Source organism: Ovis canadensis, chromosome 19 (genome assembly GCF_042477335.2).
Source record: "Ovis canadensis isolate MfBH-ARS-UI-01 breed Bighorn chromosome 19, ARS-UI_OviCan_v2, whole genome shotgun sequence".
Lineage (NCBI taxonomy): Eukaryota > Metazoa > Chordata > Mammalia > Artiodactyla > Bovidae > Ovis > Ovis canadensis.
The window spans coordinates 68,157,605-68,170,898 of NC_091263.1; the positions used below are offsets into that span (position 1 = coordinate 68,157,605).

At 45.6% G+C, this 13,294-nt stretch overlaps 1 protein-coding gene across 2 annotated transcripts in view; it reads right to left on the reverse strand.

Moving 5' to 3' along the window:
* Window positions 1-448: 448 nt before the first annotated feature.
* Window positions 449-13,294, reverse strand: part of SACM1L (SAC1 like phosphatidylinositide phosphatase) — a 53,310-nt gene continuing 40,464 nt past the window's right edge. For both annotated transcript variants that reach the window (XM_069560885.1, XM_069560886.1), the window contains exons 14-20: window positions 9,716-9,854; window positions 7,655-7,724; window positions 7,464-7,536; window positions 6,654-6,747; window positions 6,454-6,546; window positions 4,998-5,055; window positions 449-2,307 (exon numbers count right to left, since the gene is read on the reverse strand). In XM_069560885.1, coding sequence (XP_069416986.1) covers window positions 2,171-2,307; window positions 4,998-5,055; window positions 6,454-6,546; window positions 6,654-6,747; window positions 7,464-7,536; window positions 7,655-7,724; window positions 9,716-9,854 — 664 coding nt within the window. In that variant the 3' untranslated portion in view covers window positions 449-2,170. The remainder of the gene's footprint in view (window positions 2,308-4,997; window positions 5,056-6,453; window positions 6,547-6,653; window positions 6,748-7,463; window positions 7,537-7,654; window positions 7,725-9,715; window positions 9,855-13,294) is intronic.

Genomic DNA, 13,294 nt, shown 5'->3' on the forward strand with positions numbered 1-13,294 from the left:
TTCCAACAAATCTTTAAGGACAAACAATCTTACAGAAAATGGTCAGAAGACCCAAAGGCACAGCACAGGAAACCCGATTCTCACCAGCTCTGAATCATGACCTTGGATTGCTCCCCTCCTTCCAGGCTACGCGACCAGACCTGCAGAGAGGCCCTGCCCTGTACTCGAACCCTGCGTGGTCCCCTCCCGAGTGCGCCGACCCAGTGACTTGTTTCTAGTGCAGAGACTATGGCACACATGAGATGAGAGGACACTTCGGAGATGAGGTGAAGAAGACTGTGACTTACAGGCTTTGACGAACCAAACTGCCAAGACGGAGAGGCCTATGTGGCAAAGAACATAATGTTTTAAAGATAAAAATGACCGTGCATGCTTTGCATGATTCTTAAAATTCTGAAATAAAAAAAGAATATCCCTTTGAAGACAAGGTGCAGGAATGACACCAACATTAGTAAGAAAAGAATGTGTCATTTTATTTTCACTTACAGATGAGACAGTACATGAATTTAGGAATAAAATCACTGCAGGTTTCTGAAATATTGACACCTCAAGGTCTAACACACCAACATTAGCCCATTCACTGCAAAACAGCCACATTAGCAGTTCAGATTTGGTCTCTGTCATGGTTGTTGAAATAAGTTCTTAGTATGAAATGCCCAGTAGCATCTGACGATACATCACAGTAGACATGAGCCGAGTTTTGATATTTCCTCTTTGGAACAAATGATGCTTATTTACAAGTTAAGAGTAGGCAGTTCTAATTACTTACCCTATTGTGAGTGTTAACGACTGACTTTAAGCTACAGAGGGTTTTCCAGCTATTATTTCCTTTAGAGTTTCTAAAAGCAACAACTCTTATTAATGTTTATAAACAATAATGTTGGAAAAAAAGGTGATATTAAAATCAAGGCGCTTTTTAGAGATATTTAAGGACAACAAAAGGTATTACCATTGGAAAAAAAACTGTACATATTTTCAAGCACAACACAAAGATTGCAGCAGGATTTAATCGAACTCTTTTAAAATAGTGGCGACTGCACTACCTTAGATACTTTCTAGTTTTTAAACCTCATAATTACAATTTCAATATACAGTTTTCCGACTTATTAATTAGAATTATGCACAGCTTCTAAAGTATATTTTTCAGGTTTATTTCTGCACATAAATTAAAGCTGTAAGTTGGTCCTTGATCTGGAGAGCGATAACTACCTGGAAGCGCTAAATTTCAGACACACTTATTGATGCCAACAAAAATAATTACAGAGTGAAAAGCGCCAACACTGCCGTGCGTGGACAAGCAACTGCTGCCTCTAAGGGCAACACGGAATTCGGCATGAGACGCGCTCAGGGACCTGCATGTCTCGAAGAAAGACGCTAGGAAAGCACAAGGGCCAGGAGGGAGGAGCTGACCAACCGAGGGTGTTTCCCACACTGGGGCAATCCCGAAGACCAAGGAGGCTTTGGACCTCTAGCATGAGGAAGAGACTTTACATTCGCTGATTTCATCTACACCTTTTAAAAAAGATAGACTATATCTGAACTTCTTTCATCACACTTAAACTGCACAGATCAAGCTGACTGAACTCGTAAGGCAGCCCAACTAGAACTCGAGAGGAACACCATACCCTGGTCTCCTCTTTCCTACTATGTAGTCATGGACAGTTTCGTCCACTATCTGATCTATTAGATTTACATGTTATGAACAGACTAGATAGCTTATCGTTAAGCTGTTAAGAAAAGTCCAAAGGTATGTGGAAAAGTAAGCCTGCTAATAGCAACTGCTTTTACAGTGACAATAAACTGAGCTAGAAAAATAATTTCACTGTTTCAAATGAGGGAAGAAGCTAGATTTTTTAAATATATTACTCATTCTGCAATGGCTGATTAAACTGACGATGTATAGGTTCCTTCCATTCGTGAGCTGAATTCAGGTTACATTTTGATTATAGACTAGCTTCAAATTATAAATATAACTATCCCAATAGTAAAGAGATCATCAAGGCAGTAACACCAGATCAACCCTAAGTCAACACCCCCACACCAAGCACAAGATGTGCTCCTGGATAAACGATTTACAAAGACCTCGGCTGCCGTGGAAAGCGGGTCAGTAAAGACTCCAGTTCTGCATGATGGAATCTTCCAGGCCAAGCCGCTTTCCACAGACACAAATTCAGTCTATCTTTTCTTTTTGGACCAATCTGGGAGCATCAACAAAGTCTTTGCCATTGTAAAGAATAATAAAAAATGTTCCGATGCTTGCGACTCCCCAGAAGAGCACATAGGCCAGTGTTTCTGTCCAGGTGTCACCTGTTGATTTTAAAAAACAAAAAACTGGTAAGTAACAAGCCATTTTATTGACACCAGTTCCAGCTTCCAGCTGTTTAGCACATCTTGACAGCATTCAAGTTTACAAACACATCCAAAGGAAAAACTTAGGAACCTCTCAGTTAAGGTTTGAACCAGTGGTTCTCTGACTCTGGCTGGCTCGAGAATCTTCTTCAGGGCTGGAAACAGTGTCAGCTGCGAGGCTCATCCCCAGCCTGTGTGCTTTGGCAGGGTTGGAGCAGGGCCCCCGAAGCTGCATTTCTCACAAGTTTCACAAGTTCCCAGATTATGCTGATGCTGCTGGTCAAGGGACCACGTTTGAGAACCACTTGACTACACTTCCCTGGTGACTCAGACATTAAAGAATCCACCTTCAGTGCAGGAGAGCCGGGTTCGATCCCTGGGTCGGGAAGATCCCCCAGAGAAGGGAATGGCAACACACTCCAGGATTCTTGGGCTTCCCTTGTGGCTCAGCTGGTAAAGAATCTGCCTGCAATGTGGGAGACCTGGGTTCGACTCCTGGGTCAGGAAGATCCCTTGGAGACAGGCAAGGCTACCCACTTCAGTATTCTGGACTGGAGAATTCCATGCACTGTCTAGTCCATGGGGTTGCAAAGAGTTGGACACGACTGAGAGACTTTCACTAAAAACCAAAGTAGGGCCTAGAAATCAAACACTGTCATATCTGACACCACAAAGATCGTTATGTCACAAGTAACTGACGTCAGAGATTACTATCCACAGCATCCAGTCCGTCTTCACTTGTGCAACAGTCACATTTCTACAGCTGCTAATTCTGACAGCTCTGGGTTTTAAAGCTCTCTCTGGATAAAGAGAAATGCGGCTCCTCAAAAGTCCACCCTGGGTCGCTCCCCAAAGGGATGGTCCATTTGCTCCGGCTGAGTCTCAGTCCTGACATCCCTGGTTTTGCAGACGTTCTATAGGGAAACGTGCGTATATAAAAAGACCAAGATAACTCAACAGTGGAGTAGCTCCCAGAAAAGGTATCCCCTGGGCAGTGTGTTAAACAAAGAAAGCAGAGGACCAAGGGCGTGGACTGAGCCATGAGCACCACAGTCCACTGGTCCCTCCTTTTCCTTCCTGCCCCGAATGTGACACAGGCCCCCGTCCTGGCACACAGCGATGCTGCACTCGAGATGCCCCGGCCTGTTTTCGTACTGAGAGTTCTTACATTTTCAAACAGCTGCAAAAACAGTACGCAAGAGAGACCATACGTAGCTTGCAGAATCTAAAATACATATTGTCTGGCTCTTTCCAGAAAACATACGCTAACCTATGCCCTAGAGTAACAAGAAGGCAGCTCCTTCCCGTGCTGTGACCACCTTCACTGCTGAACACTCAGGGATTACAGAGACGAACAGGTTCTGAGCCGCCCCTGGAGAAGCTGGCAGAATTAGTGTGTGGGGTGAACAGGAGGCCTTAATTCAGGAAACTTTTGCTGAGGGCTTCCCGTATCCAGTATTCTTGCCTGGGAAATCCCATGGACAGAGGAGTCTGGTAGGCTACAGTCCATGGGGTCACAAAGAGTTGGGCATGGCTGAGGCAACTTAGCACGCATGCCCTGTATCCTAGGCACAGGAGGTAAGATAGTAAGTAAGACAGTCTTTGCCTTCAAAAAGCCGCTGATGTGCTCAGAAAGATGAGCAAGTATGCGAAGCATTCCCACTCTGCCAAACTAGAAACACATGCTGGGTGCCGGGACACCATGGAGCGGAGCGCCTCCGAAGATGAAATCCCTCAGTGCTGAGGCTGTTAGGAGAGGAGTGCTCTCGAGGGAGCGACACGCCGCGCTGCGGAACCCAGAAAGGGGGAGCTGAGGTCTGTGCAGGGGAGCGCAAAGGGACACTCGATGAGAGGGGAGCCTGTCAGCCCAGCGATTTCAGGACGCAGGCTGAGCCCAGCGGTGCCCTTCAGAGTGGCTGAGGCTGCACCTCCAGGCAAAACACCAGCATCACACACTCATTCTCAGAGCACTGAATATTACTAAATAAGCAGTTAAGTAACTTAACCCCATTAGTTTAGTGACACAGGAAAACACCAAGAGGAAAAAGAAAAGCAGCAACACTCCTGTTTGTTGGCTCAGGTCCCTAGGCAATGTTTCTGTTTAAATTTAGTAAGTAATGTATTAATCTCTAATAATATTGACTGGCCCAACAATAGGTGGTTGGTTACATAAACTATATATCCATCAACGGAATACTTTGCAGCCATTCAAAATAAAAGACATGGGGAAACATGTATACTACTCAGTGAAAAAAACAGTACAAAAAAGTTTATAGGATCTGCCTTTTGAAAAAAAAATACACATCTATAAAGATTAAAACATCAAAATGTTAAAGAGTAATTAGCTGATCTCTGAAAGGCAAGGTGAAAACATTTTCTTTTTTGTCTAACTGTATTCTCTGTAATTACTATGTATTACTTTGGTAACGAGAAAAAAAAAGTAAAGAGCTTAAGTGGAAAAAAACACACCATCAAGCTACTGAGTATGCATTTTCCTTCCTGTCACATCTAAGGACGCACCTCAGCCGCTCCCTTTGCTCATCCAGTTTAACAGGGACACACCACGTACTGAGCAGGTGCAAACTGAAGATGCTGTACAGGAAAGCTCAACATTCTAAAAGATGAATGTGAAATCAGTGCAGACTTACCAGCCATCAGCAAACAGATAATGCACATGGAAAAGGCAACAACCATGATAATAGGCAACTGGAAAAGGAAAGAGAGAGAGAGACCATCACGTAAGATGCTAATCGATGGTTGCAAAATCAGCTTCCCTGAGAGACAGCAGAACCCGTCTGCATCTAAATACAAAATACCTTTCAGCACAACATCATTAGAGTTTTGACCGTAACTGTCCAAATCTTCAAACAGATTAAAAGAAAGTGGAAGGAGGTCACCCAGATGTGTACTCAGACTCTAGGCCCCCGACTCCAGGACACCCTGCCCGCTGGCGTCAAACCCCAGAGAGGCTCTTGCAAAGTCTGGTGAATGAGTCAAATACGAGAGACGTGTCAAACACATACATTGACTTCTACATCGCAAGTTTGCCTCCAGCAACCCCTGAACCTCGGGGGGAGCAGAGTCTCCTTGAAACAAGAGAGCCCCACACCTGTTCCGCATCTGTGTTCTCACTTAAACAGCATCTGCAGCTGGACGTCTAGGCGCTTCTGCGTCTAGGCTACGGTAAACGGCGCTGCAGTGGACGCCGGGGTGCGTGTCTTTCACAGCTGTGGTTTCTCAGGGCACATGCCCAACAGCGGGGCTGCTGGGTCACACGGTGGATGCATTCCTAGCTTTTAAGGACGGCATGCTTTTCTCCATAATCGCTGCAGCTAACATTCCTGCCAACAGTGAAGGAGGGCTCCCTTTCCTCCACATCCTCTGCAGCATTTACTGTTTATAGATTTTTCAAAATGTGGTGCATATATACAACGGAGTATCACTCAGCCATAAAAGAAGATCAAACCTGAGTCAGCTCTAGTGAGGTGGATGAGCCCAGAGGCTGTTCTACAGAGTGAAGCCAGAAAGAGAAAGACAGATACTACGTATCAACCCATATATGTGGAATCTAGAAAATGGTACTGAGGAACCTATCTGCAGGGCAGGAAATACAGGTGGAGAGGAGAGGCATGTGGGTGCCGTCAGGGAGGGAGAGGCTGTAACGAGCGGAGAAGTAGCACCGACGTGCACACAGATCGTGTGCAAAATGGGAGCTGGTGGTGAGCCGCGGGGAGCCACAGGGAGCCCACGGCCGTCTGCGCTGAGCTGCAGGCGGCCGGATGCCGGGAGGGGAGGGAGGCGCAGCAGAGACGGGCTGTGTGTATAATTATGGCTGCTGCACACTGCTGTACAGCAGAAACCAAGACAACACTGTAAAAATGAACAAAACAACACAATAAAGGAGCTGCAAAAGACAGTCAAGTTTGAGAGAGGACAACATTCTAAAGTTACCTCACTCTTCTCCCTGACCTGCTCCTTGGGGCAACATAAGTATTTATATTCCATTTAGAACAACACATAATGTTTTATGTCAAGGGGAGTTGGACCATCTGTACCTTCAGTCACAACTCTATTAACAACTTAAAAAACATAAAGGTTTCTTACAGCCAGGAACTTCAGATCTCTTGGAACACTTAAAGGACTATGAGATTCTAATTCATCCACTGAATAGTTCCCAAGAAATAAGTCTATGGAATCCTAGAAGAGAAAAAAAGGAAAATAATAACTCCCAAATTAGGTATGGGGAACAGTACAAAAACACAGCCACCAAATAACCACAAATTAGCATGAGAAAACAAACTTACTTGTCTAAATCCATCAGAAAAGTTGTTCTTGTAATACCGTATTAATGAGTTCCAGCCATCCATTATAAGTCCCAACTGAGTTCTCTTCCCAGTTCTAGTTAAATAAGAGGTTAAGTTTTGAGTTACAGATTTGCATATTAAATTCTCACACTGTTTACAGCCAATAACTACGTGGTAAGGAGACAAGTAAATTATAAAGATTTCTTTTTTAAAATCCCTGAATATATAAAGGAGACATCTCACAAAAGAAACTGTACTGAGTCCAAGAAATCTGCATCCTCTTTCTAAAGCATTATCACAGTAGACACAAAGAGGAAACATGCTCAGTTCCCCTTGCAAAGATAAGAAACAAGAAGAGAAACACACAGCCCAGGCTAAGTGGTATAAAGCGAACAGACTAGAAATCTTATCTTGCTCCCAGGGAATCCACACAGCAGAAAAAGACCCAACCACATCTGTAACAAATTCAAAACATTCCAACCTCTCACTACCCAGTGCGGTCCTTGAAACCAGCTCTAGCATCACGCAAGCACATAGTCTCAGGCCCCTCCCAGACCTGCTGAATGGGCGTGGGGTGAGTCAGGTGCACAGTAGGTGGCTGAGAGGAGCTGAGGTGCCCTGGTGCTCAACCCCACTGTGCGCCAGAATCACCCAGGGACGCTAACAAGCCACCGCTGCCTGGGCCTCATCTCCCCCGAGTCCCAGCTTGACGGCCTGGAGCGAGGCCCGGGCACCGGCGGGCGCTCTTGGGTGAAAGCTGCGCGAGCGACCTGCCATGCACCGGAGTGTGCGGCCCAGCGCGCGACTCACCTGGTAAAGTCAGTCTTCAAGGCACCGGTTCCCGCGTACTGTTTGGCACAAGCATTTGCATTGTCAGCCCAGGCTGTGGAGGGGCAAAAAGAGGAAAAATCAGTTAATAACCACTGACAACCAATGCTCTAAATCCAAAATGTTTATTTCAACATTTGAATGACCTTGCCTCTGTTCAAGAAATGACCTACCATTTTTGTAAATCTTCTCAAATTCATCTTGTTCTTCAAGCTTTTGTCCCACATGCAAAACTCCTAGTCTCTGGAATAAGAATCATACCCATGTTTACACGTTACAGATTTCAGCATAGTCTCCACAGAGTCTCACGTGCTTGCTGGCTTCAGCCAGATGTTTTCCCTGTAACACAGCCCTCTGCTGCTCAGCCTGGCTGCAAAGCCTCTCTCTGGGCTCCCATCTGCCCACAGCCCCTCTCCCCGCTGAGCCCCATCTGCCCACAGCCCCTCTCCCCGCTGAGCCCCAGACCACAGCACCCGCAGCAGGACTGGGTAAACCCAGAGACAGGGGCAGAGGTAAAGGCAGGGAGTATGCAGTCAGTGCTCCCTCCTTCCCTGCCCCCACCCCCAACCTCCCATCACCTGGACCCTGTGCCCGCCTCAATTCACCACCCAGACTGCTGACCTCCGCACTTACCCCTAGCCAGGGGCCCTTTGAGAACTAGAGGAATGCTACCCCCTCCCTCGCCACAAATTGCACAGAAGCACAGCCCTCTGCATATCATCTCACAGGACCCCGGGCAGCCCGAGTCTCTCTGCGGACTCCCCTGTGGAGTTCACTGACCACGGACTGGACTCCTACCTTGGCCTTTGTTTCGGACCCGCAACCCTCTTAGAGCCACTATCCTCACTGCTCGCCTCCGATGGCCTCTCCCTCACTCCCCCAGCACAGGGCCTGCCCACCCCAGTGACCGGCCCTCTCTGGAAGGGGAGAGGCACAGCTGGAGGCCCCATGTCAGCAGGCCCTGAGGCTGGAGAGGCTCCTGCCCCCAGGCTCTCTGCAGGCTGCTGAGCTTCCATAGGACTGTTTTTAGCATGTAAATTAGTTAAATACAGATTACAGAACCCAGTCCAATAGATTTCTGTTAGCCAGACTTGGAAGCAACCAGTCTCAATATGGTTTCTGTTGAAAAATATCCTCTGAAGTAAATCCATCAGACTGACGAGGACACACATCACACAAGCTAGAGTACTCAAAGGCGGTGCCCACGCCTTCGGCATGGCCACGCGAGGGCTCGGGGAGGCATTTTACTCCACAATTCTTCCCCGAGTTCCACAGAACCGCCATAAACAAAGATGAATGCTTACAAATTATTTAGGCAGGAAATCATCTGGGAGGCATTTTGTTTGCTCCCTACAACAAACACCACTGCGGTCTGGAAATCTAGGCTGTATGTATTTTTAACTCCATATATAAACAAAAGAAACTATTTATACCTACTCTTTCTCAACAACACAGTCACACTGGTGAAGCAAAGCTGTGTCACCAAGTATTTTCCTGGGTGTTAACATCCCTTGCCAACAGTAAAAGAGATGCAGACAAAACGACCTAGAGGCCCTACTCTGTGCCGCTAGAAAGGAAACCTTCCTAAATAAAGGTAACACCAGCAAGCCTCTTTTACTGTTGCTGGCAAGTATTAGGGGTACACTGGTGCAGCCCTCTTGGAAAGTATGCATGCACGCGAAGTCGCTTCAGGCGAGTCAAACTCTTTGCAACCCTATGGACTGCGGCCTGCCAGGCTCCTCTCTCCATGGGATTCTCCAGGCAAGAATACTGGAGTGGGGTGCCATGCTCTCCTCCAGGGGATCTTCCAGACCCAGGGATCAAACCCACATCTCTTATGTCTCCTGCACTGGCAAGCAGTGCCACCTGGGAAGCCCCTTGGAAAGTATAAATTCTCTTTAACCCAGTAGGAATTAACTCAAAGGAAATAACCCAAGCTAATAATATTATACACAGGTGTATTCTCTACAATCGTATTTATAAGCCAAAAATGTAGCAACGTGAATGGCTTAGTGAATTACAGCACAACAGTACAACTCTTAAAAAACTATAATGCTAGAGCAGAATAGCGAACTTTAAAACTGTATACACACACTGACCGTGGTCATGCACAAACTACACCCGTGGATGCCAGGACACAAAACCACAAAGAGCCGGGTTAGGGCACATGGACGTGCTTTATTCCTGGTTTTCAAAAATTGCTTACTTAATAAAAGAAAACAAAGCATGTGCACCTGAAGCTGGGCCTGAAGTGAACGGCGAGCCAGCAGGCTCTGGATCACGTTGGTTCTGTCCAGACAGTCCATGCAGTTGCTGCGGAACACGCCCTCCTGGTTACTCAGCACCGCGCCGGCTGGGTCTACTAGAAAATAACTAAAACATATTTGTATAAACATTCTCATACCAAAGCCAGCCAAGCGATCTTCCCAACCCAGGGATCGAACCCAGGTCTTCCGCGCTGCAGGCAGATTCTTTCCCAGCTGAGCCACAAGGGAAGCCCAAGAACACTGGGGTGGGTAGCCTACCCCTTCTCCACGGGATCTTCCCCACCCAGTAATCGAACCAGGGTCTCCTGCATTGCAGGCGGATTCTTCTCTGAGCTATCAGAGAAGCCCTCCCACTAAGGACAGTCCTCCTATAACACAGGTCTATGTCAGAAACATTATTAAAGCCGGTACATTAGCGGACAGACAGGAAATGTACAGTTCAGGTATATTTGATCACCAAAGACCAAGAGGAAGTGTGAACAGAACAGGCAAGACAGACTATCTCAAAACAACCGCAGCATCCAGGTCACTTCACCCGACAGAGGTGAGAAAGGAGTCGGCAGTACTGCAGCAGACACCTCGGGCCACAACATGTCTCCCCAAGGCCACAAGGGGGCTGCCTTTGACCTAGCGCAACTATGACCCATTCCTCCGTCCCCTGTGCCGGGTCAGAACTCCCTGAGTTGTTCATTAGAAATGAACATGCTTGACCTTCATTTTTAACCAACAACTCAGAAATGAACTGAATAAGAATCTCTGAAGAAAGGATCGGATATTGTGCATTAAAAACATTTTAAAACCCCTTCTCCAAATGGCTAATATATGCAAATAGTACACAGTTTATAGGGTATACTAGGGTATTATTTGAAACATCTGTTTTACTTTTCCCCTGAATCACCCAGATGTCTGCACTGGAGCCAAACAGTTACCAGTTCCTGTGGTTCCGTCATTGTTAACAGTATGTTCAGATAATTCTATGAACCCCCAAATCTGACAACAAATAGTGTAGCAGTGAGGAGCGTAGACTTTGCCAGCAAAGTTTGCTAGCCGTAGTTCCTAGGCAAGTTACTAGCTGTGTAATTTTAAGTAAATAACCTAATTTCTCAGAGCCTATATATTTTCATCCACAAAGTGGAGACAGCAGCACCACCAAGAGGCTGCTCTACAGTTAAATGAGATCATGTATAATGCATATAAAGTGCCTGGCAGAGTGTATGGGACAGGAAATACAATGAATACTAAACAGCATTAAATTAACCACAATTATTCCCTAATATCAAAAAGTGAAGGGGAAATACAATAGATTCACCACAAGCTAAAAATCATGATCTTAAAAAACAGGGGCGTAAGGGATTTCCCTGGCAGTCCAGTGGTTGACTCCACGTTTCCAATGCAGGGGACACGAGTTAGGTCCCTGGTCAGGGAACTAAGATACCATATGTCAGGACACCAAAAAAAAAAAAAAAAAAAAAAAAGGCTTAAAAGAATGTGTTTAGACTGAAGATATACAAGAGGTTCATTCCAAACCAGTGAGGTTCAATTAGAGTATGTATATATAGAGTGCATGTGAGTGTTGGCATCCCATTCAGTTCAGTTGCGTCCGACTCTTTGCGATCCCATGAACTGCAGCACGCCAGGCCTCCCTGTCCATCACCAACTCCTGGAGTTCACCCAAACCCACGTCCATCGAGTAGATGATGCCATCCAACCATCTCATCCTCTGTCATCCCCTTCTCCTCCAGCCCTCAATCTTTCCCAGCATCAGGGTCTTTTCAAATGAGTCAGCTCTTTGCATCAAGTGGCCAAAGTACTGGAGTTTCAGCCTCAACATCAGTCCTTCCAATGAACACCCAGGACTGATCTCCTTTAGGATTGAATTGGATCTCCTTTAGGACTGGATTTCCTTGCAGTCCAAAGGACCCTGAAGAGTCTTCTCCAACACCACAGTTCAAAAGCATCAATTCTTTCGCGCTCAGCTTTCTTTACAGTCCAACTCTCACATCCATACATGACCACTGGAAAAACCATAGCCTTGACTAGACAGACCTTTGTTGACAAAGTAATGTCTCTAGTACTTATAAAATAAATAATACATATTTTATAAATATTGCTTCTTAAACTACAGAACAGGTCTAAGAGATCAGTATTATTATCTCCACTTTCCAGATGGAGAAATCAAGGCTTAAAGATAACTAACTTGCTCCTGTTCACACGGCTAATAAGAGGCAACCTGAGATTTCAAATACTCTGGGTAGGGCCCCAAAGCCCAGATTCTTTCCACTTTCCCCCAAATCCCTGAGAACAAATGTGCAGAGAGGTCTGAAAGTCACAGTTTCGTGAAAGGGGTCTACTATCCCTGTGGAACATGGTGACTGCAATGGACACAGATTTTGGCGTGAATCTCTCCTTCTTTCTTAACTCTTGTGGGGCTGCAATTAACAGGGGAACTCAAGGAAATATTCCCTGACAATGTTTCTCTACACCCCAGTAATGATATAGGTCATCCCCTCTACACTAGCTATGCTCAAAACAAAACCTCATGGGGAAGGGATGGGGGTGGGGGAAAAAAGCAGATTAAACTAACTATAGCTGGGATTACTGGAGAAGGAGATGACAACCCACTCCAGTATTGGCCCAACCCACTCCCATTCCAGTACTCTTGCCTGGAAAATCCCATGGACGGAGAAGCCTGGTAGACTACAGTTCATGGGGTCACAAAGAGTCAGACTTCACTTTTCTTTCATTACCAATACAGAGACTCTCAAAGATTTTAAAAAACATGAAACAAAAGGTTGTAATTAAAGAGCAGGCAGAGGCAATTCTTGGAGAAGGAAATGGCAACCCACTCCACTATTCTTGCCTGGAGAATCCAATGGACAGAGGAGCCTGGTGGGCCACAGTCCATGAGGCTGCACAGAGCTGGGCATGACTGAGCGATTTAACAGCAGCAGCAGGCATTACTTAATATGTATACAGATATTTTTTTCTTAAAGCTGACCAAATGACTATAGGAGAAGCTTTACTATGTTACCATGAAACTAAAATTAACACAGTACATTTGGCTTGCCAGGATTAGAACTACAAAGGAGAAAGCAAAACAAAACGAGACTAGTTTCCAGATTCCTACTTCTGGCTCTAAAACAGGTAAAAACTGACATGCATAGAGTACAGTCCATCTATGAGGCCTCACAGTAATTAACACCTTAACACACATAAGTACCATAAAGGTATTTAGACCCTTCAGTCCATTATCCTCCCCTGAAGACTTTAAGAAACGATTTAACAGAAGTAAAGATGTCTTTATACCCAGTGATTCACTGAAGCACCATCTTTCAGGGATGGAAGAGAAAAGGAAATGAACCAGATGCCCAGTGTGAAGACGAGCATTTAGCTAACTGTGCTGCGGTACAAGGGAACACAGCGAAGCCACTGAACGCTCACATTACAGAGTCTTGGTGGGCTAACGACAGACAGTAATGAAATAGTGAAAAGAACTGAACATAAAACAGTAGCCAACTATCTTTAATTGAGTAAAAGTTTGTAAAT